The sequence below is a fragment of the Brachyhypopomus gauderio genome, chromosome 6 (genome assembly GCF_052324685.1).
Source record: "Brachyhypopomus gauderio isolate BG-103 chromosome 6, BGAUD_0.2, whole genome shotgun sequence".
Taxonomy (NCBI): domain Eukaryota; kingdom Metazoa; phylum Chordata; class Actinopteri; order Gymnotiformes; family Hypopomidae; genus Brachyhypopomus; species Brachyhypopomus gauderio.
In genome coordinates this window covers 20473777-20494423 of record NC_135216.1, presented here as the reverse complement: position 1 = coordinate 20494423, position 20647 = coordinate 20473777, and the positions used below count along the sequence as shown (strand labels likewise).

Sequence of the window (20647 nt, the reverse complement as noted above, 5' to 3'; positions counted from 1 at the left end):
CTAGGGTACTTTCCTACTAACTCAGGCAGTCTCCAAGGCTCTTGTTGCTGCCGGTGTTACAAAGGGCTCCATTATCACTGTGGGCAGCATAGTGGGCAAGGTCAGTCAGCTCACCTGTAGAAATCTAAACAACATGCATCCATGCATGCAACCAATTTTGTTTTAACCCTTAGGCTAAACAGTTTGTAATGTTTTCATTCCAATGTACCATCACATGTGAGAGTCTGTCTAAGAAACATTTGTCTTGGCGAATAACATGAATTTTTGTAAAGAAAATTTACTTGAAACATAATTGCCAAGAATCCTGAATCCTTGTTGGCTCTTACACAGCTGCTATAGGATAATACATAGAACAAACTTGCTTTTAAAATTGAAATACAAAATGTCAATGGTCCAGTTCAGCTATCCACTGGTAGTAGATAGAGAAATGTTATGTAACAGTGACATAAGATGACAGAAGATATGGTCATGTAAATGGTGTTCACTGTATCAGAATGTTTATTATTTTACATGTAGCCTAATGAAGCCTTTATTTTAGTGATTTGTTATGATTTCTCTTTGTTCTTGCTTGGCACTAGGTTGGGAACGTTGGCCAAATCAACTACTCAGCCTCTAAAGCTGGAGTGGACGGGCTCACTAGAACTGCAGCAAAAGAACTGAGCAGGCAGGTTGTTTATTAGGTTTCATTAGACTAGGCAGTCATTCGATGCAACTATTGCAATTTCCTAAATTGATTTTTTCATTACCAGTGTGATGGTATATATTATAATTTCAGATATGGGATTCGTTGCAACTGTGTCTTGCCAGGGTTTATTGCCACACCTATGACAGAAAAAGTGCCAGAGAGAGTCATGAATAAGGTATGTTATAAAGGTTTGCCTTGCCATGTGTTATAAAATGTTTCTGCTGATGCTTTGCAAATACATAAGAAAGAAGCAAAATGAACTTGTATCAAAAGTACAATTCCAAGTCAATAATCGTCACAGGATGCACTGGATGAAGGTTGGACTGTTATGAAATGTTTGGCTGTCAAACACCTCAAAAGTTATAAGAGGGTGTAATAATTAAGTTATTTTACTGGAAACCTGGGAAGAAAAATTAAAAAGTTTCACAACATTACTATCCATTACACTTCACCCCTGTAGGGGCACCCTTGGTATGGTCTGCTGTGTGCCTGTGTTTCGTGCATGTCTGTTGTTGCTGCCTCTCTCTCATTAGATTTTCCTGTGTTAGCCTGTTACACCTGCCTCTTGTTTTCCCCTCGTTAATGTGTGTTTAAACTGTTGTGTTTTGCCCTCCATTGTTGATCTTTTTAGCTCTCATTACGTGTTTGTCTATGAATTGTCATTTGTATTGTCATCTATGTCTACATGTTTATTTAATGTTTTGTATTGTGCACCACTCATCAGTCGGCTCACTGTCAAAGTAAAATTCATTTATACAGCACTTTTTACAACACATGTTGTCACAAAGCAGCTTTACAATCGTATGGATCTAGATCCCTAATGAGCAAGCCAGAGGTGACATTGGCAAGGAAGAACTCCCTAAGATGGCAGGGATTAGGAAGAAACTTTGGGAGGACCAAGACTCAAAAGGGAACCCATCCTGCATTGGGCAACCTGGTAGCAGATGTCTGCATTTATAGTTCAAATATAGTTCTATAGTCATAGTTCTAATTCCAGGCTGAGTACTCACAGTCCCTTCAATGCAGATTGTGAGCCTCAGGTAGAAATTGGCATCAGCGTGTCCTCTTGTGACAATGGCACATTGAACCACGGCATTGGCACATCCACTGGCAAGCCAGTCCATCTCCCATGTGCTTGTATGGAATTGTCTTTGGTAGAAGCATGCAACCAAGATATAAAATACAGGTTGAGTATGTGATTATCAATTTAAACATCCATCGATTTAAATAGACATACATAGCTCACATGCCAGTGATTAGCATGTGGCTCTGGCAGGCTTATATATAGCAGCATAACTAAAGGGAGGAGCCTGGAGGTGAGCACAGTCATGAGGTCATCAATAAGAACAGCTATGGTAGTAGATGTAGCCTAATGGTAGCGGGGCTGTCAGGGCTGCCTCGGATGCCACGCCTTCTACCTCCACAAGAGGCATCCGAGTCAGTCCTAGACTGAATTGGTGCAATCAGCAGTGATCCGTTTCATCTGTTGCCATGGCTTCTTAAGGAAGCTTGTGGAGACGGATTACTGCTGATTCTTTTTGGCTTGCCGTTACGCACTCAGCCCTTTCTCTGTTCTGCCAGTCTCTATGTTGCTCTCGCATTGTGAAGGTGTCTCGCCACCTTAATCTCTCTCTCTCTCTCGCTCTCTCTCTCATCTCTACCTTGTCCCTTTTACTTAATCGAGTGTCTATCTCCTGCGCCGCTTATTGGCCCATCTCAAGTTGTCCTCCAGCTATCTCTCTTCCTATCAGTTACACATTTATTTTGGGAAGGGTTTTGTTTTGTTGCGGCTCTCGCCTGCTGCCAGTCACTTCCCCAGGCGTCCTTAGTTTTGTTTTCATGCGTTGAGTTTATTCCGCGTTCTTTCCATTGTCTTTATTTCCCTCCTGTGTTTTCACGGTATGGGGGTTAATGTCCTCTGATAAAGGACACGTTTCTTTTCTCATACTGCTAGACATACCTTCATGTCATGAAGGTCCTTGAAAGACTTGTTCTGACACACCTCAGACCTCAGGTCAGCCCTTTCCTGGACCCCCTGCAGTTTGCTTACCAGCAGAAGGTTGGAGTGGAGGATGCTGTGATCTACTTACTGCAGAAGGCTCACTATCATCTTGACCAGGCCAACACATCTGTGAGAGCCACCTTTTTCGACTTCTCAAGTGCTTTCAACACTATTCAACCCTTCATACTGAAGGAAAAACTGATTAAGATGATGGTGGATAAGCCCATGATCCACTGGGTCCTGGACTACCTGTCTGCTAGACCCCAGTATGTGAGAACTGGAACCTACCAGTCTGATCGTCTGGTCAGCAACATCGGTGCTCCACAGGGAACTGTGCTCTCCCCCTTCCTTTTCACCCTGTACACCACTGACTTCCAGTACAGGTCTGACCTCTGTCACCTTCAGAAATTTTCTGACGACTCAGTGGTGGTTGGGTGCATCAAAGACGAACAGGAAGGAGAATACAGAGACCTCGTGGACAGATTTGTTGGGCGGTGTAAAAGGAACCACCTGATCATCAATGTGACTAAAACCAAGGAGATGGTGGTGGACTTCAGAAGGAAGAATTCCACAATCTGCCCTGTCACCATCATGGGTCAGGATGTTGAGCTGGTAGACTCCTACAAGTACCTGGGTGTGCTGCTGGACAACAAACTGGACTGGAAGGCCAACACTGACGCTGTGTACAAGAAGGGGATGAGCAGACTATACTTCCTGAGACGACTCAGGTCCTTCAATGTGTGCAGCAAGCTGTTGGAGATCTTCTACCAGTCTGTTGTTGCTGGTGCTATCTTCTTTGCAGCAGTCTGCTGGGGAAGCAGCATCAGAGGAGGAAACACCAGGAAGCTCAACAAACTGATCAGGAAAGCCAGCTCAGTTCTGGGCTGCCCACTGGATGGTTTTGAGGAAGTGGTGGAAAGAAGGTCACTCAACAAACTCACTTCTATACTGGACAATACATCACACCCTCTCCATGAGCTACTGGTCAGACAGAGGAGCACCTCTACCAACAGACTCTTCCAGCTCCGCTGCAACAAAGATCGGTACAGGAGATCATTCATTCCAACTGCGATCACGCTGTACAACAGCTCTCCACTGTGCCAGTCGTTACTGCACAGTAATGACTAACCAGGTCCTGCTCAATTGCATTAGCTGGTCTTTATGACATTATCCATATCGTCAATGCAGTCACTTTGTCCTTTTCACTGTCACTTTTTCCTTATCAATATTAACACTGTTAATATTCTGTTGTTACTGAGTGCAGTCACTGCGTTCAGTTAAACACTAGTACTTACTGCATAATACCCATGCCACTACCTTGCACATCAATCTCGTGTAATTTAGATATCTATTACTACTACTCATACTGTTATATTATATTTTTTATATATTGTTATATTGTTATTCTGATATTCTTCTTGCTCTCTTTGTAACTGGGCTGCTGCAATAACTGACTTTCCCTCTGGGATTAATAAAGATCGATCTATCTATCTGTCTGTCTGTCTGTCTGTCTGTCTGTCTGTACGTACGTACGTACCTTAGTGCTGCTTTTGACACTGTTGATCATAATATTGGATCATAATATTCTACTTAATAGGCTGGAGACACTCATTGGCACAAGAGCACTCTCCTGGTTCAGGTCCTACCTGACAGATCGTTACCAATTTGTACTGGTAAATAACGAATGCTCAGAGCATCCCACAAGGATCTGTACTGGGCCCCATATTATTCTCATTATATATGCTATCATTCGTAGGCATGGCATTAGCTTCCATTGCTATGCAGATGATACTCAGTTGTATATATCTTCCAATCCAAATGATATCACTACTACTCTCAAGATTGAGAACTGCGTCCAGGACAAACTGGATGGCGTCTAATTTTCTTAACCTAAATTCTAAGACTGAGGTGCTAATTCTTGGGCCCCTTACCCTAGATAGTTTTTCAGTAACACCTACATTTGAGGTGTCAGATCCAGTTCTCAAGCCATTTGTGTGTCTCCCACCTATGAAATCAAAATTTCGTCCATGGTTTACACAGGTTTTGGGCCTAGGTTCAGTCACAACTGATAATACTTATTTGAGTATTTTTGAGGGAATTGAGTCTAATGTGCAATTTGTATAATTTAGTGATGCAATTATTTTCTCCAATTTTACTTGTGGGAGTGGATGAAAAGCTTAATCTTAGAAGTGTTTCTTATAATATCAACCAAACCAGATGACAGACCAGTTGGATTACCTATAAAATGTTTTATATTTAGTCAAAAATTCTATTTTATTATCAAAGAAATCCATAAAGACATTACGAGTTAAGTTTCCAATATTCACATTTATGTCTCATTTTGAAATGCATGAAAATACAATTTATATCCATATGTAATGTTTGGTATAGATCACACCATTTATTCTGATGGGCAGGATGGGGAAGCCTGCAGGTAAGTCCTCATATCTAAAATTTAAGCTCTGGCCTGGCAGTTTTCTCATTAAAATATGAAAATATATATATATTTAAATCACCTTTTTCTGTGCTATGTGTATTTGTAGAGGTTGCTGATGTTTGTGCATTTCTGGCATCAGATGATAGCCGGTATATAACTGGAGTGAGCATTGAAGTTGCAGGTGAGGATTTTTTTATTGTGTAACATGTCCTGCAGTTTTACATGAATTTCGGAATTGTGCTCTTCGTTTGTGTTAAAAAAAGGCTCAGATTGATATCTTGTTGGCTGCTTTTAAAAGTCTCCCCAGCTAGTAAAACCAAATAAGCCACATTTTACTACTGGTGAACCTTGAGATTTATTCCATTTTTTTATTTCACTTTTCTCCCCTGACACCTTCAGGAGGCCTGTTCATTGGCTGATGAGACACTGGTCCATACGCAAACCCTTAAAATGAACTTTGTGTCTGTACAAAATAAACTTTGTGCCTTTACGTAAACTCATAAAATTAACTTTGTCTATAAAGTTATAAAATTGTGTCTGTACTATATATATGTTATGCAATAATAAATAAAATGACCTTGGTTGAATATCTAGGTGTTGTCTCCAATAATGGATGTACAGTATGATCTTAATATGGGCAGAGTACTAACAATGCATATAAGGACACATTTGAAAACATTCTGGCATGCGTACCAAGTATGTATTGTATTGTAATGTATTCATGGTGCCACTAGAAATGAGGGGCAGAATTGGAGAAAAAAAGCTAAAATGACAGAAGCCAAGTAGAGATGACCAGTTTAATTTTAAAGAAAATTTTATAATGTGCTGTGGAATGAAGGTCTAGGTTTTAGCAATATTGTTTTATGGAAAACATATTAAATTACATAGTTAGCCATAGGTGTAAGCAACATGTTTTACCATATATGCAAACAAACATGTTAAATAAAAACAATTGAGTCATGTCTTTTTTAAAGATAATATATTACAGAAACAGCATTTAAAAATACTTCCACACAGAAAAATGTTTTTTCTGCACCATATTGTGTTGGAACAGATGGTCTTTAAATAGCAAAACTTTCCTCAGTATTATCCTGTTGACAAGATTAAACAATCATTGTTTAATAATTCACAAATACTGCTGTAGTTTCCCTCCCCCTAGGATATAAAACGAAACAAAAACAAAAATTCATGTTGCCTCATAAGATGACTAATTTGCCATACTTTGATTATGTAGAATTTTTGACCTTTGCCCTTCGTCCCACTTATTCACCCTCATCGTGGTTGTTCATTTGTGGATGCATCCCCATGCCTCATGTTTTTCTTTCTACAACTAAAAGCCTCTAACGCTCCACACTGACCTACGTCTTTCACCACCAGTGTGACATACAGTGAAGGCAGAGTCTTGGGTTTCAATGTTTATATTTAATGAAATAGAAAACTACAGGAAAAAAACAGATGAAATACCACATTTCAAGAGTGTTTGGTCTTCTGGAAAGCATCTTGTTTGATTCAGTTTAAAAATAAATACATTAGAATATTACACAAAGGGTTTCCAGACTGAACACTGTATCAATGACCTGAAAATTGTTTTAATACTGATGGTCTTGAGAGTACCGAGTACCTTGACTAACTGGTATCAATTACTGCATGCTGGCAAATCTATACATAACAAAACAAGTCATACTGCACATATTTTGTTCTATATAACAGCTGCACGTGCCTCTCTCTTGAGAATGAACAATAAATGATGTATTAAAGAAACTACCTTCAAGCTCTTCTTCATAAATACTAATAAGTTGGATCTGGGCTAATGGTTTGCCTACAAAACCTTAAGTCAGTGTGTAAAAACACTCAGATTTAATCATTCTACAAGACATGTACAACACATCAATACAATTTACAGGGGATTTGAATTCATTGCATATATTAGGCTCAAGAAAACGTGCAGTACAAAAACATTGCTGGAAGGATTTTATTACAGTATGGAAAGGTCAAATGCAAAGGGTAATCATCAATCCAGAAACAGTGAGAAACTCCCTTTACCCATATGGCTTATCGTATGGCTTACTTTAATCTTATTTATAAATTATCTTTAAATTAAAAAAAAAAAAAAAAAAAAAAAAACAAAACGACTACTACTGGTCCTAACTATGAATCTGCAGCTCATTTTTTGATAAGGTAAAGTAAAAAGGGTAGGGTTTCTATAAGACTATAAGTGAAAGGCTAAAGCATGGAGGTAGAGAGTAAGGGTGCTTTGAAAGAGCTACAGTGAGGAGGAAAGATGAGGCTCAGGGAGATCTGAGATGCAGGGGGTCTTTGGTGGCTTTCCAGTGCGAGCTGCCACTTTAAAGCAACAGCTCGTACCAAAACACTCCTCTTCATAATATGTCTTGTTGCATGCTGACCGTTACTCCTTTTTGCTGAAAGAGAATTTCACCTTGGTTCAGCAGTTGGTTTGGAGTCATTTTCCCTGGGGTTGTACTTGACCGAGTTTAGACCTTCTTCACAACAGCTTTTGTGTGTGTATATTTGTGTGTGAATGTGTTTGTGGGTGTGCGCATGTGCATGTGTGTGTGTATGTTTTAAGATTGTCACTGATCATGACAACCTCTGCATGACTGACATCAATCATTGCTTTATACAACTGCTATTGAAGGTGTGTGCAGATGGATGAGTGCTGATGTCCAAGTTAGTTTGTCAATATCTCATTTGGGTTTACATTTTTGCTCCTTTTCCATGTCTGAGTGTTTATCCCAGAAAACAGACAGGTCCCACTTCAAAACCAAATTTCTGATTGTACTCTCCAAAGTCTGTTATCTTCATGTCCAGGAGAGGGAGCTGTTCCACTTGAGGTGTATTTAGCTCCAGAACTGTCCTGTCATAACCTTTGCGATACTGGGTAGAGAGAAAAGAGAAGCATTAGAATAAAAAAATAATAATGTAAACAGGTAAAGTAGCAGTGCTTGATTTCTTTTGTTAATGCCCACTCCCATTCTTTTTTAGAACATTGCTGTGTATTCAAATTCCTATAATTCCCATCATGTTTAAAGCCTCCTGAGAGTACAGTGATGTTTAATGAGCCACAGCCATAGACTGAATGTATCCTGTCCTATATTGCATGTAGGAGCTATGGTGGTCTTGTTTTTTTACTTATTTGATTTTAAATAATTAAAAAAGAAAAGGGCAAGACTTACAGAGCAGCCATCAAAGAGGGCTTTGATATATGGGCTGGTATCATAACTAAGGTCTTCTTCATTAGCACCCAGGAAATGCAGTGCACTCTGGTAGCCATTGTCAGCAGTGCTGTCTGACCAGGCCACAGAGCGGTGGCAGTGGTAGGTGAGATTCTGTCGGGCATGTACGCTAAGCAACCGCAGGAAGCCCAGCTGGACCACACTCACAGTCTCACCATTTGAGTCAACATATGAGAACTGTGAAAATATGGACAGCAAAAAGTGGAACCAATTTTATAGTATTATACACAGTAAAAGCAAAATATTTATTTTGTGTTTCATGTCTTTCTGTTGGTTAGAAAACCTCAATGAAACAAGTTTTAGGTAAATGATGTGTAATTTTAGCTGGAAGAAGAAATGGTTACCTTGCTTCCTTTAGCAAAGTTACTGTACCAGGAACCAGGCTTCTCTTTTGACCATGTGTTCATCTTTACCTGTAGCAGACAGAGAGCACTACACATTATGCATTCTGTTGGACAGAAGTACTGACTTTTGATTGATCAGAGGGGTTTTATACTGTGTGATGAGGTAATGTAGACTTTAGATATGCAGTGACCCATGTTCTTACATTCTCCACTTCCTTCCCAGGATAGATACATGTCTCCCCTCCAGCTGTGAAGTTGCAGTAAACTTTAAAAGAGTCACGAGCACAGCCCTGGTTGGGATCGATCCAGTATTCACCTGAACAGAGACAGGAAAGAAACATGAAATTTCACTATTTGTATGTTTTGTAGAGCATATTGGACATGCATTTGAGCTAGGATGTGATGCGTCAGAGAGGGAGGAAAATTTCAAAACTCTTTTCTGAGTGAGCTAAGACATTACACTGTTAGTGTCAGACAATGTTACTCTCAACAAGATTTTTACTAGTCATTCAACAATTAAACAATATCCGTGATCACCATACCATCTTTGTATTCTGGTTGACTGAGGTGGAGGTCCTGGCAGGTGCGAGCTGGACTATCTTTAGTTCCAAGTGGGAAACGCATGGATTCAATCTCTTGGCGCAGTGAACTTAGAGATCCAAAGACCTCCTCCATGCCCTCATTGCCCATCAGGTATTCAATGCCTGCAGCATCAGCTAAGGCAGCCTCATCTTCCATATCCGAGAGCATCCTGCTGGCATCAATTGAACGCTTGGACTTCTTGGGGATTTCAATGGGTAGTGGCTGGATGACATCACCAGGAGGTCCCTAGAAGAAAGTTCAGCCAGAGTGACAAATAAATCCACCAGTCTTCTGCTTTTGCAGGTATGGTGGTGATTTTTACTCTCCAGCACAATATACAATTATCTTGGCATGCACATGTTACACTCAGTACTCTCAATGCTGAAAGCTGCAGTTTGCAACCTCACTTGTTTTTCCCTAAAAAAAAGTGTCAGCAAAATACAGAAAAGTCATCATCATGAAATTATATATCTATATCAAATACATGACATTGTAGTGTTATGTATTTTGGCAGTATTATTGTCATATAGCTGATATATGCTTTTTATTTTATGCTAGAAATTATGTAGCAACATTTTCTACTGTTATGGTATTTGCTGAATGTTAACACTAATGTTACCTCAACATAGAACAGTGCAGATGACATGGGAGAACAAACCAAGGGCAGTTTCATGTGGAGTAAGAATTATATTTCCATTTGATTAAAATATACACGATCAAATTTAGTATATTTTAAAGAAAAAAAAACCTACAGGGAGACCTGGAGGCCCTTGTACACCTTTCTCTCCTTTGGGACCACCTCCACCCTGCAACACACAGCAGATGCTTTATGAAGACATTATCCAGTGTACTTCAACTGAAATAGCTTTGAAAATGTTGTTTTTAGACATTACTGACAGTAGCACCCTTTGGTCCCTTTACACCCCTTGGACCCTGTGTGAAACAAAAGACATGGTTAAAAATGTAGGAAAAAAAGAACTCTATTGCTAGGAACTGTACACACAAAGTCTTAAGAGACTCATAAGACACTCACAGGCAAACCAGCAGGGCCAGCAGGACCCAGAGGGCCTGTTCCACCTGGCATTCCCTAAAATACAAGATAACATACCATATACAACATATCTGTTAAAATGTACTCTTTTGTTAAAAAATTACTTATAAAACTTTCATTATTATTTTTTTTACCTATCTTGTATGCAAATACACACTGAAGCCTGTTTTTAAAATCTAGGCTTCACATTGGTGTTCTTAACAATAATAAACGAACAATAATAATTCCATTTTATTTTAAGCCAATTATTATTAACACAAGCTTGTGTTAAATATCACAGCAATCTGTGCAATCTGGAGTTGTTTTTAATAAGTTCGCAGGTCTCAACAAACCATAAGAAATTAATATTTTGAAACAGTGTGTTATTAAAGCATTTCCATTAACTGCAGTGCCAGCAATATCCTACCTTTTTTAATTAGCTGATTCTAGCTGATTCCTCTTATAGTTCAGCATATTAAATTGCTCTCATAGTTCAAGAACTCCCTCACACACACGCCCTCAGTCATGCCTACTCCCTCACACACACCCTCAGTTACTCCCACGCCCTCCTACTGACACACCCTACACACCTGTCTCACGTTCCTTTCACTAATCACAGCTAGCACTTATACCCACAGGTCCAGACCTCCAGTACTGCACATTGAGTACATTGTGTCGTCAAGGACTCATAAGTTAGATGCTGCAACGAGTGAGACTCTGGTGCTTACTTAGTGCTGATTCACTTTATTTTGAGTGCATTGTGCTGTGACTTTCACATTAAGAGACTGCCTTTTAGATTATGTGTCTTATTGTATCTATCTTCACTATGGAAGACACTCCAATGCCACCCACATCTGCGGCTTCTTATATATCGCCTTTGGCGTTACAAGTAGGCCTAGTCATGCAATACAAGCTTTTACAATGTAGGATACAGCTAGTTTATCTATTGATGGCTATTTATGGATTTGTCATATTAGTAAATATTCAGTGTTATGTGTGAACTTACAGTTTCTCCCTTGGGGCCATGTGATCCTTGTGGACCTGGCAGACCTCTGTCTCCCTTTTCTCCCTGTTCTCCTGGAGGTCCAATCAAACCAATGAGACCTGAGTGTCCCTTCTCACCCTTGGCACCGGGGTCACCACGCAATCCAGGCAATCCCTGAGGACCCTGAGTATAGAGAACAACACTGTTAACATTTGTAGCACCATTGCTTTTTCATGATGTGATATTGGCTCTTTATATCATTGTGAAGCAGAATTTAGAACCTTAGCGCTGGATTATTCACCCACTAACAATGAACATAAAGTATTATGTTTAAAGTATGAGCTGGGTCTCACCTGTTGTGAGACAGGTTAGTTTTACCCTACTGATGATGCATTGTTGCAATAGTAATCCTTGGTATCAACCCATATATTTGTAAAGCTACTCTGTGACATTGTGTGTGGTAAAAAGTTATATATAAACATTTTTATTTGACTCAGTAATTTATTTAATAGAACCAACAGACCAATGAATTTTAAAGTGTTATACATTTCCGTATGCTAATTTTTCTTGTACAAATACTTACAATAGGTCCAGGAGGTCCTTTCTCGCCCGCAGGGCCCGGGGCACCTTGCTCTCCCTGAGAGAGAAAGAAAGAAATTATATTAATTAATAAAATATAGTATAACTATTAATGTTACTGAAAACTGTATATAACATTCAGGTAAAACAGAATACACACCTTACCCTTAGCACTAGGTAATGTTCCAGCCCATATGAAAAAAAGAGATGAAGGGAGTGTTAGCTTACCACTGATCCTGGCAGCCCCCTCAGACCCTCTGTTCCTGGTTTGCCTGGTTGACCCTGTGGGCCCACAGGGCCAGTCTTTCCTGGGGGTCCAACAGCCCCTGGACCTCCCTATGGTAAATATGGAACAGAAAATGAAATGAAATTTATTTTGCTTTGTAAAACAACAGACATGCTGTTTCTATAGAAAATCTAATACCATTTCAGTTTTCAGAGGTGGACATTCCAGGTTCAGAAAGTAAAACTCCTTGCCAGGATTTTACTCAAGCTTGCTGGATTTTCTAATTAGTGCAAGCCAGTGCAAATGAGTGGAATCAACACAATTCAGGAAGCCTGAGAAAAATCTTGGTGAGGATGTTTACTTTCTGAACCTGGAATGTCCACCTCTGTCAGTTTTCATATGTGTACATGTGTACTATAAGAGCCCACTAGTTGATCACTTTTTGTGAACATGTCATTAGGCATTCGGGTGAGAGAGGAAGTGACAAATTTCCCCTTCAGACAAGAGGAAGCCAGAGTTCCATTCATGTCAAAGTGAAATCCCATTTTGTATTTCACCAAATGTTAGAGATTATTTTCCCCTTCAGTCATTACAGTGAGCTTGCGGACATTTTTGTGATTGCTGGGTTGTTGTGACAATGCTTCTAGTTCTTCTGGTTACCACAAAGGGAGGAAGGGAGGGTACAGGAGGGAAGTGGACGATGGAAACACTCAGCTTAGACAGTAGTCTAACATTATTTGTCTTGTTGACCAGAACAGAATTACGCATTTTAAATGCTTTCAAAATAAGGCTTTGGATGAAAAATCACAATCTTTTACCTTGCTTCCTTTTTCTCCTTCACGACCTTCAGGCCCTCTTGTTCCTGGTGGACCCTGAAAAGAATGAAATTGGATATGCTTTTGAAAAATATTTTTAAAATATTTTTGAATTCCCTTCTAGAAAGCCAGATATCTAGACAGGGATATATGAAATCCCTACATCAATCACTTGAAAATACACTGTTCGGCACATCAAGGCCCAAAGCATGCCAGTAATGGTGTTATATCACATGTTGTAACAAATTACATGGCTGAGGTGCTATTTATTCTTACTCTCTTTCCAGGAGGCCCAGGAGGTCCATTTTCACCAGGAGGTCCTGGAGAGCCCTAAAATGAATGCCAGAAGCACATATAAATTTGCCACTCATTAACTACAATGTGCTATGATGCATTAAAAGGGAATAAAATTCATAAACTGTCCATGTAAATTTAAAAACAATGTTTTAATGCAATGTCCTAAATACAAAGAAATCCTACAAAACTCTACCAGAAAATGACCTACAACAGTTTTTATTTTTTGTGAGATCAAAGTGAATTTATCTACCTACCCATCTTGTATCATATTTGGTTTTATATGCAATATTTGGATGAATATTTTGGTTTATATTTTGGAATATTCAGCTAGACCCATGTGAATAAATTTCCACGTACAGCCTCTCCTTGTTCACCATCCTCTCCTCTCTCTCCTTTTGCTCCGTCTTGGCCCTTATCAAACAAAAGGGGTGAGCAATAGACAACAAAAGGTTGTTTTATCAGATAAGCAATATCAGATGCAACAGTGACACAAACAAGCAACACATTCATTAAATCAGTGCACAAGTGTCTCCTGTTTGACTTCTTTTTAAATTAAATAAGTAAATCAGGTTACTACATTTCTACTTTCAAGTGAGGAGAATGCAGGTCACTGCAGGAGCTGCACATACTTTATCATCTCAAAATGCTCACATAAAAGCTACAGGTGTAGTTCATGCAGGTAGATTTTATAAGCTAAACAGAACAGAATAGCCAAACTGAACATAAAATCATTGTTTAAATGAATTGAGAAATTAAATAATATGCAAGCGAGAAATTCATCACTTGCATATTATTTAATTTCTCAATTCATTTAAGCAATGATTTTAAGTTCAGTTTGGCTCTTGTGTTAGTATTCTGTATTTTATAGTATTTTATCTTGAAGCCATTTCTAGTCCTGTTAATGAAAGTAAATGTGAATGTTATCTTTCGCAATCTGACTAAGAAGGGAGTTCATTTCTGGGTCTCATGAGAAAAAGAAGCCAAAATGAAGACTATCTTAGTTACATATAAAGTTGCCAAGGATTTGCCAGGGGATCTTAGGATGGTATCACTGTAGACAGATTGGCTGATCATGCCCAGGCTGATACCCAGTCAGCCATTGTGATAAGTTCCATTGATTACAGAGTATGATGAATAGGATATTTAGGGGCACTTCAGATTTGAAGTGATCAGGAGAGAACTTAAAAGACAAGAAAGACCAGTATTAACAAAGTGCAAGTTCCCAAACTAGATTCACTAATGATAATATATGTGTACATGTACTTACTGTACTTGAAAACATGCTTGTACAGTCAAGCATTATATTAAATACTGGGGGTTCATGAACATTGGGAGTTATGGAAACTTGGGATGTTATGATGCTGTCACTTCACCTCTTTTTTGTCAACTTTGTTAACTGAGAGCAGCATAGTGCTGATGTTCCAGAGAGCTCTCACATCTGCATTACTTTCTAGTTATTTCCTGTAACATGTACTGCCATAACTAGATCTGCCAGCCTTGCACACTATAGTTCCCTAATTTAACTTCCTTCATACTTGGACATGCCTAATAATATTTTCTCTCTTTCTGCCAAGGTACACCCACTCTTAATGTTCTGCCATGCCTGATCTTCTCTCAGCTGCCCCTCTCCCCACTACCTGATGCTGCTGCCCCACCCTCCTCACTTACTCCTTACCCAGCTCTTACTTCTCCGTTGCACTGGACAGATGTCTTTGCAACAGATATGATTTGGAAAACACCTAAACTCATCAAACCCAGACAAGAAGTTCTAGAAAACTAGAATAGACATATGCTGCTTTTTTGTATCTTATTACTTATTTCAGCGTAACATTGTTGCTTTTGTGATGTCTGTTGTTGTCCAGAGGATGATGGGAAAGCTTTTCACATTGATTTTGACTTACTCTAGGCCCAAGTTCTCCAGGAGGTCCAGGATCACCTGGGAAGCCAACAGGACCCTTAAAGAAATGAAAACAGGGCCAAGTCACTTCTGAATCATGTAATGACCTATTTTGTGGGTGAGAGTTTATTTATTTTTTCATTCTACATACAGGGTTCCCTTTTGGTCCATCATCTCCAGGGGGGCCCTTTCCACCAGGAGGACCTGGGGTACCTGGCTGCCCAGTCTCACCCTTCTCACCACGCTCTCCTCTTGGGCCCTGGCATCAACGTCAGTCACACAGCATGCACAAAACAGTGAACACCATTACTGAACAGTGTGAGAGAAAAGAAGAGAATTTCCAAATCTCAGAATTTGTGGAAAAGATTTACAATTACAAATAATTAATTCTCACCTTCTTTCCTGGCTCTCCACCAATACCAGGTTGACCAGTTTCACCAGGTTCACCCTGCCAATAGACCTTAAAAGTCAGTACAACTTCTGAACCTGGCATGTGTTGTAAACTACATAACTCACAAATGTGTAAAAAAGCTCTCCTCTTTTGTAATTAACCTTTTCTCCAGGGGGACCAGGATTACCCAATCCACCAGGAGGACCTTGAGGGCCCTATTGAGCAAAAGACATGTGTTGTGTAAGTGAAAGAAATTGACATCACATAGCAACAGTAAATAACCATTGTACTATTAAAAGTATGTGATTACATTTGGGATTACTCACATCAGCACCATTAGGACCAGCTGGCCCACGTGGCCCAGGAGGGCCAGGAGGACCCTAACAAGGCAAACAAATGAGTGGATCAACAACCAAAAATAATGTATGATGTCTGCAGTATTCATTTTAAAATATTTATAATAAATATACTCAAAACTGAATTCAAAATGGCCATTGTGCATAGGAATGTACAAAGGCAGTCAAGTTTTCATTATGGTTGCATATCAGTGGAAGCATTTCCAAGACTCACCATTGGTCCAACATCGCCGGTCTCACCCTTTTCTCCAGCTGGGCCTGGCAATCCCTAGTGAAAAATGTATTTTTAAAAAATGTTCATACCACTATGTCAAATGAAAATATCCTCTGCAGAATAGTGGTTTGACTTTGAGTACCTGTAGACCAATTGGCCCTGGGGGCCCAGGGAAACCCCTTGTTCCTTCATCTCCTTTGGCACCAAATGGACCCTGCTGACCTCTGGCACCTGTTTCACCATCAGCACCCTGTCAAAAAAGATGAGACATAGGCAGGATGCAAATGCAGGAAACGGGTCTTTAATAAAACAAATGGAACAAAGAATACACATACATGCATGAGAAAAGCTGAAAATGAAACTTGCAAATGTGAATCACAACAAGCCCACAACAAAGGGCTTAAAAGGACAGTTTACCAATAGAAATGAGGTACAGCTGGAACATGGTTAGAACATGGTAAGAAATGAAAACAGAATAAAACCAAAAGAAAATGGATATGGCAAGGCATTGTCATGGGAACTACAGCACCAAAGGAGGGGCAACTGTGACAACAATGCAGGTTTAATATCATGCAAAAGGATATTCTAAATCTTGTTTAAATGTATGAATATTAATTGGATATATTTCATACTTACAGGTGCACCAGGCTGTCCAACAGGACCCATTGGCCCAGGTGGACCAGGAGGACCCTGAAAATAAAAAATCATACCATTACAAAAAACATTTAAATTTCAACAGCCATATATGATGTAGAGATTGGGATCAATTATTCCTTATTTATTCCAATTACATTTTTTGAGTACATTCACTTACATGCTCTCCCTTGGCTCCCTTTGCTCCCTTTTGCCCATGCTCTCCCACTTCACCCTGTTACACAAGGATCAATCACATTTTTTTCTTGAGCAAACTGAAGCCAGTGACCACTTATGCTCATTTTACTCATAGGTTTCAAAATTAGCACTGGTGGGTCAAGTATTAGTCAGTCAGTCAGGTTACGTCTAACCCTATGTGTTCACTGTTAAATGTCAGCATCATAATTTGTTGTGAAGGGAATTACATTATTCTCTTGGTAGTATCTAATATGGTGAGTCATATTCTACAGATTATACAGGTAGCCTATTCAACATTATTGAAATTGTGGCTGTTTTACTGCAGATATCTAAATAAAACAAATTTAATGACAGCAACCACAAATTTTGCATTTTTGGTTTAAATTGTCATATAAGTCAATCACAAACCTTATCACCATCCTCTCCTGGAACACCCGATGGTCCAGCAGGGCCTGGAAGACCAACTGGGCCTTGAATGCCATCACGACCAGGTGGACCAATTGGGCCTTTCTCTCCCTGTGAATTAGGAAGATCTTGTGCCACTGGCATACATAGTTCATAGAGTAGTTTTCCTTAAATTTTACAAATAGAGTAAAATTGAAATGATCACACACAGGCACTCCTTTCTCTCCTGAAGCTCCAGGGGGTCCTTGAGGGCCAGGTCTTCCAGGTGGACCAATGGGGCCTGCTGTGCCTGCTGGACCCCTCTCACCTGGTGATCCCTAGACATCAGATTAGTTTCAGTTTTCTGACTGAGAAATGAAATTATCAATATGATACATTTCCTTAAATTATTATTCCATTTCCTTCCATCATTATTTTTGACAAGGTAAGACAGCAAAAACAGCAACAATGATAAAAACTTACAGCAGGTCCAGGAGGTCCAGCGGGTCCTTCACTTCCTTTTAGCCCACCAGCACCCTGTTAGAGGTGGAGGAACATATATTATTCAGATTCTTCATATCATCTTAAAATATACTTGAAATTAAGTATTATATAAAGTGAATTACTTGCAATAAAATATCTAAATCTTGATCAAAATCTCATTTGATGGTTTCAGTTTTCAGTTCATCCAGACTTTAAATATTCAGTTTATGAGTTCACCAATGTAATGTAAATGTATAAATGTAGAAGAGTCAAAAGTACAACATTCTTTTGGAAAATGCTAAGGACCATGTACCACATGTACTGCATATGTGCATACTAAGAGTATAACTAAGAATACAAGTAAGAGTATGCACACTTTATTCAAATAGAAATCAGGTGGCATTGATGTTTTCAGATAACATGGAGCCATAAACATTCTATGTTCACAAACATTAATAAATGTAGTATTAAGTCAGGGTATTACAACTAAAAGCATGAAACTATTATATGAAAAATATATCTTCATTTGAGTGCATGATTCCCAGAATCTGATTCAGTATTTTTATTATTATTATTAAGTTCCTTACTGCAGTCCCTGGAAGTCCTCTTTCTCCAGGGAAGCCTCTCAATCCAGGTGGTCCATCTTTTCCAGGACCACCAGGGGGACCAGGGTCACCCTTTGTTCCCTCCTTACCAGAAGGTCCAGGAAGGCCTTGCTCACCTGGTGGTCCTGGAGGTCCGGAGTGACCACGCTCACCCATTTGGCCAGTCTCACCTGAAGGACCCTATAATTTAAAAGAACATTTTAAATGATTAAGTAGTTCGCTGATAAAATATAAACCCATTAAAACCATTTTAAGTAAGAGACGGACAGAGACTGATTCAGTAACACTACTGAAAATTATTTTAATCTGATAATTATAATATATAAATAAAATCCTTGTCATTTAAAGCACTTCATGTTAATTAAATGATTACCGACCACAAGCTTTGCTTAACTGAAACCTGGACTCGGCCAGACAACTATATGGCCTTAAATGAAGCTTCTCCCTTTGACTATAGCTATGTTCATAACCCCTGTCTAAATGGTCACAGAGGTGGTGTCGCCACACTATATGATTTCGATATAGGCGTCTCTCAAAAATCAGACTACAGGTTTAATTATTTTTAATACCTCATTCTTGCTGTGTTTCTTAGTCTTCAACTAAGAAAGTGTCACAGTCGTTTATGTTAATTACTTTTTAGCGCCCTCTAGGTTCCTATTCTGAGTTTTCGGACTTCCTGTCTAATATAGTGCTATCAGCAGAAAAGGTGATTATAGTTCAAAATATACAAGTTGCGTTTGAACAATGATACTCGTTGGCTGCCCCATTATCAAAACAAACTATAACATCTGCTACCATAGCTGCGTTCATCGATACTTTGTTGAATCTGACAAACAATGATCCATCTGTAGCTCCGCAGGGGCTAGAGCGTATTACTGAACATGTTGAGAATTCTCTCTGTACAGCCTTAAACAAGGTTGTGCCATTGTGATATTAGACAGTAAGTGAGAAAAGACTGACTCCTTGGTACAATGACCACATGTGTAATCTCAAACAAGCTGTGCAAATCCTGGCGCGTAAATGGCGAAATTCTAAATTAGAAGTATATAGAGTGTCATGGAAAAACAGCCTTATTGAATATGCTCTCAAAATGGCAAAATCTTCATACCTATCATCTTTAATAGAAAAACATCCAAGGGTTAGGGAACAATTAATCCAAGATTCCTATTGGAAACTGTATCGAATCTAACTAGGAATCATGCCCAAATTGAATCCCTAATCCCACAGGAGTGCAGCAGTAAACATTTTCTTTAATGATAATATTGATAATATTAGGGAAAAAAATTAGTCATTCTATCTCAGATAAATCTGGCAAATAAATCTGCAAATGCATTCTGGCAGCTGCCTGGTCACCTCTTATGCTCTTTAAGAGTTATTTTCTCTTATTTCCTTGGTAAATTCTTCCAAACACTCCACATGTATACTGGATGCTGTACCAATTCGTCTACTCAAAGAACTACTGCATAGTAATATAGAACCTTTCCTCAGGATAATTAACTCTTCTCTGAGCTTAGGTTACATCATTATAAACTTGCAGTCATTAAGCCACTAATTTAAAAAACCTGCTCTTTATCCCAATGAACTGTTCAACTATAGGCCAATCTCTTTATTCCCAAAATTCTAGAAAAAGTTGTTTCTTCACAACTCACTTTTACAGACAGAACATGTCCTTAAGTTACTTCAGTCTGGATTTATACCCCACCACAGCACTGAAACTGAGTAAAGTAGTTAATGATATCCTCTGATAAACACATTTCTTTCTTATTCTCAGACCTTAGTGCTGTTTTCGACACAATTGATCACAACATTCTACTGGATAGGCTGGAGATGCTCATTGACTGTCAAGCACTCTCCTGGTTCAAATCATACCTGACAGATCGTTACCAATTTGTCCTTGTAAATAGTGAATGCACGGAACGCACAAACGTAAAATATGGTGTCCCACTAGGATCTATTTTGGGCCCCTTATTATGCTCATTATATATGGTACCACTAGGCGTCTAATTTTCTTCTAAATTCCAATAAGAATGAGGTGTTGCTTCTTGGACCCAAGGCTGCAAGAAGCAATTATATTCTTAGTCTAATATTCCTCTTCAGTAACACCTAAATCTACTGCAAAAAGCTTAGGTGTCACAATTGATTTGGATCTTTCATTTGACACATACATCTGCAATGCCACTAAGACTGCCAATTACATTTACGTAATTCGGCAAGCTGAGACAATTTACTTTTGCTATCAGAGAAACTGGT

General features: G+C 39.1%; 2 protein-coding genes and 1 long non-coding RNA gene across 12 annotated transcripts in view; 2 read left to right on the top strand and 1 right to left on the bottom strand.

Moving 5' to 3' along the window:
* The window catches only part of hsd17b8 (hydroxysteroid (17-beta) dehydrogenase 8), a 42894-nt gene extending 37181 nt beyond the window's left edge, over nucleotides 1–5713 (top strand). For both annotated transcript variants that reach the window (XM_077009534.1, XM_077009536.1), the window contains exons 4-9: nucleotides 5–100; nucleotides 579–664; nucleotides 776–860; nucleotides 5079–5121; nucleotides 5231–5305; nucleotides 5524–5713. In XM_077009534.1, the coding sequence (XP_076865649.1) occupies nucleotides 5–100; nucleotides 579–664; nucleotides 776–860; nucleotides 5079–5121; nucleotides 5231–5305; nucleotides 5524–5543 (405 nt within the window). In that variant the 3' untranslated portion in view covers nucleotides 5544–5713. The remainder of the gene's footprint in view (nucleotides 1–4; nucleotides 101–578; nucleotides 665–775; nucleotides 861–5078; nucleotides 5122–5230; nucleotides 5306–5523) is intronic.
* A 374-nt stretch (nucleotides 5714–6087) lies between these two features.
* The window catches only part of col11a2 (collagen, type XI, alpha 2), a 63773-nt gene continuing 49213 nt past the window's right edge, over nucleotides 6088–20647 (bottom strand). For 5 of the 9 annotated variants that reach the window (XM_077009524.1, XM_077009527.1, XM_077009525.1 and 2 more), the window contains exons 40-66: nucleotides 18380–18577; nucleotides 17793–17846; nucleotides 17540–17647; nucleotides 17334–17441; nucleotides 16909–16962; nucleotides 16731–16784; nucleotides 16237–16344; nucleotides 16095–16148; nucleotides 15851–15904; nucleotides 15686–15739; nucleotides 15528–15581; nucleotides 15285–15392; nucleotides 15138–15191; nucleotides 13594–13647; nucleotides 13216–13269; nucleotides 12943–12996; nucleotides 12127–12234; nucleotides 11903–11956; nucleotides 11341–11502; nucleotides 10338–10391; nucleotides 10202–10237; nucleotides 10057–10110; nucleotides 9265–9550; nucleotides 8926–9038; nucleotides 8723–8791; nucleotides 8319–8555; nucleotides 6088–8019 (exon numbers count right to left, since the gene is read on the bottom strand). In XM_077009524.1, coding sequence (XP_076865639.1) covers nucleotides 7873–8019; nucleotides 8319–8555; nucleotides 8723–8791; nucleotides 8926–9038; nucleotides 9265–9550; nucleotides 10057–10110; nucleotides 10202–10237; nucleotides 10338–10391; nucleotides 11341–11502; nucleotides 11903–11956; nucleotides 12127–12234; nucleotides 12943–12996; nucleotides 13216–13269; nucleotides 13594–13647; nucleotides 15138–15191; nucleotides 15285–15392; nucleotides 15528–15581; nucleotides 15686–15739; nucleotides 15851–15904; nucleotides 16095–16148; nucleotides 16237–16344; nucleotides 16731–16784; nucleotides 16909–16962; nucleotides 17334–17441; nucleotides 17540–17647; nucleotides 17793–17846; nucleotides 18380–18577 — 2544 coding nt within the window. In that variant the 3' untranslated portion in view covers nucleotides 6088–7872. The remainder of the gene's footprint in view (nucleotides 8020–8318; nucleotides 8556–8722; nucleotides 8792–8925; nucleotides 9039–9264; nucleotides 9551–10056; nucleotides 10111–10201; nucleotides 10238–10337; nucleotides 10392–11340; nucleotides 11503–11902; nucleotides 11957–12126; nucleotides 12235–12942; nucleotides 12997–13215; nucleotides 13270–13593; nucleotides 13648–15137; nucleotides 15192–15284; nucleotides 15393–15527; nucleotides 15582–15685; nucleotides 15740–15850; nucleotides 15905–16094; nucleotides 16149–16236; nucleotides 16345–16730; nucleotides 16785–16908; nucleotides 16963–17333; nucleotides 17442–17539; nucleotides 17648–17792; nucleotides 17847–18379; nucleotides 18578–20647) is intronic. The other 4 variants (XM_077009532.1, XM_077009533.1, XM_077009530.1 and 1 more) reach the window with 3 other exon arrangements.
* Nucleotides 14071–17391, top strand: LOC143517246 (uncharacterized). Its single transcript, XR_013131907.1, has 4 exons — nucleotides 14071–15403; nucleotides 15557–15600; nucleotides 15697–15764; nucleotides 16733–17391. It is a non-coding gene; the product is annotated as an uncharacterized LOC143517246 (long non-coding RNA).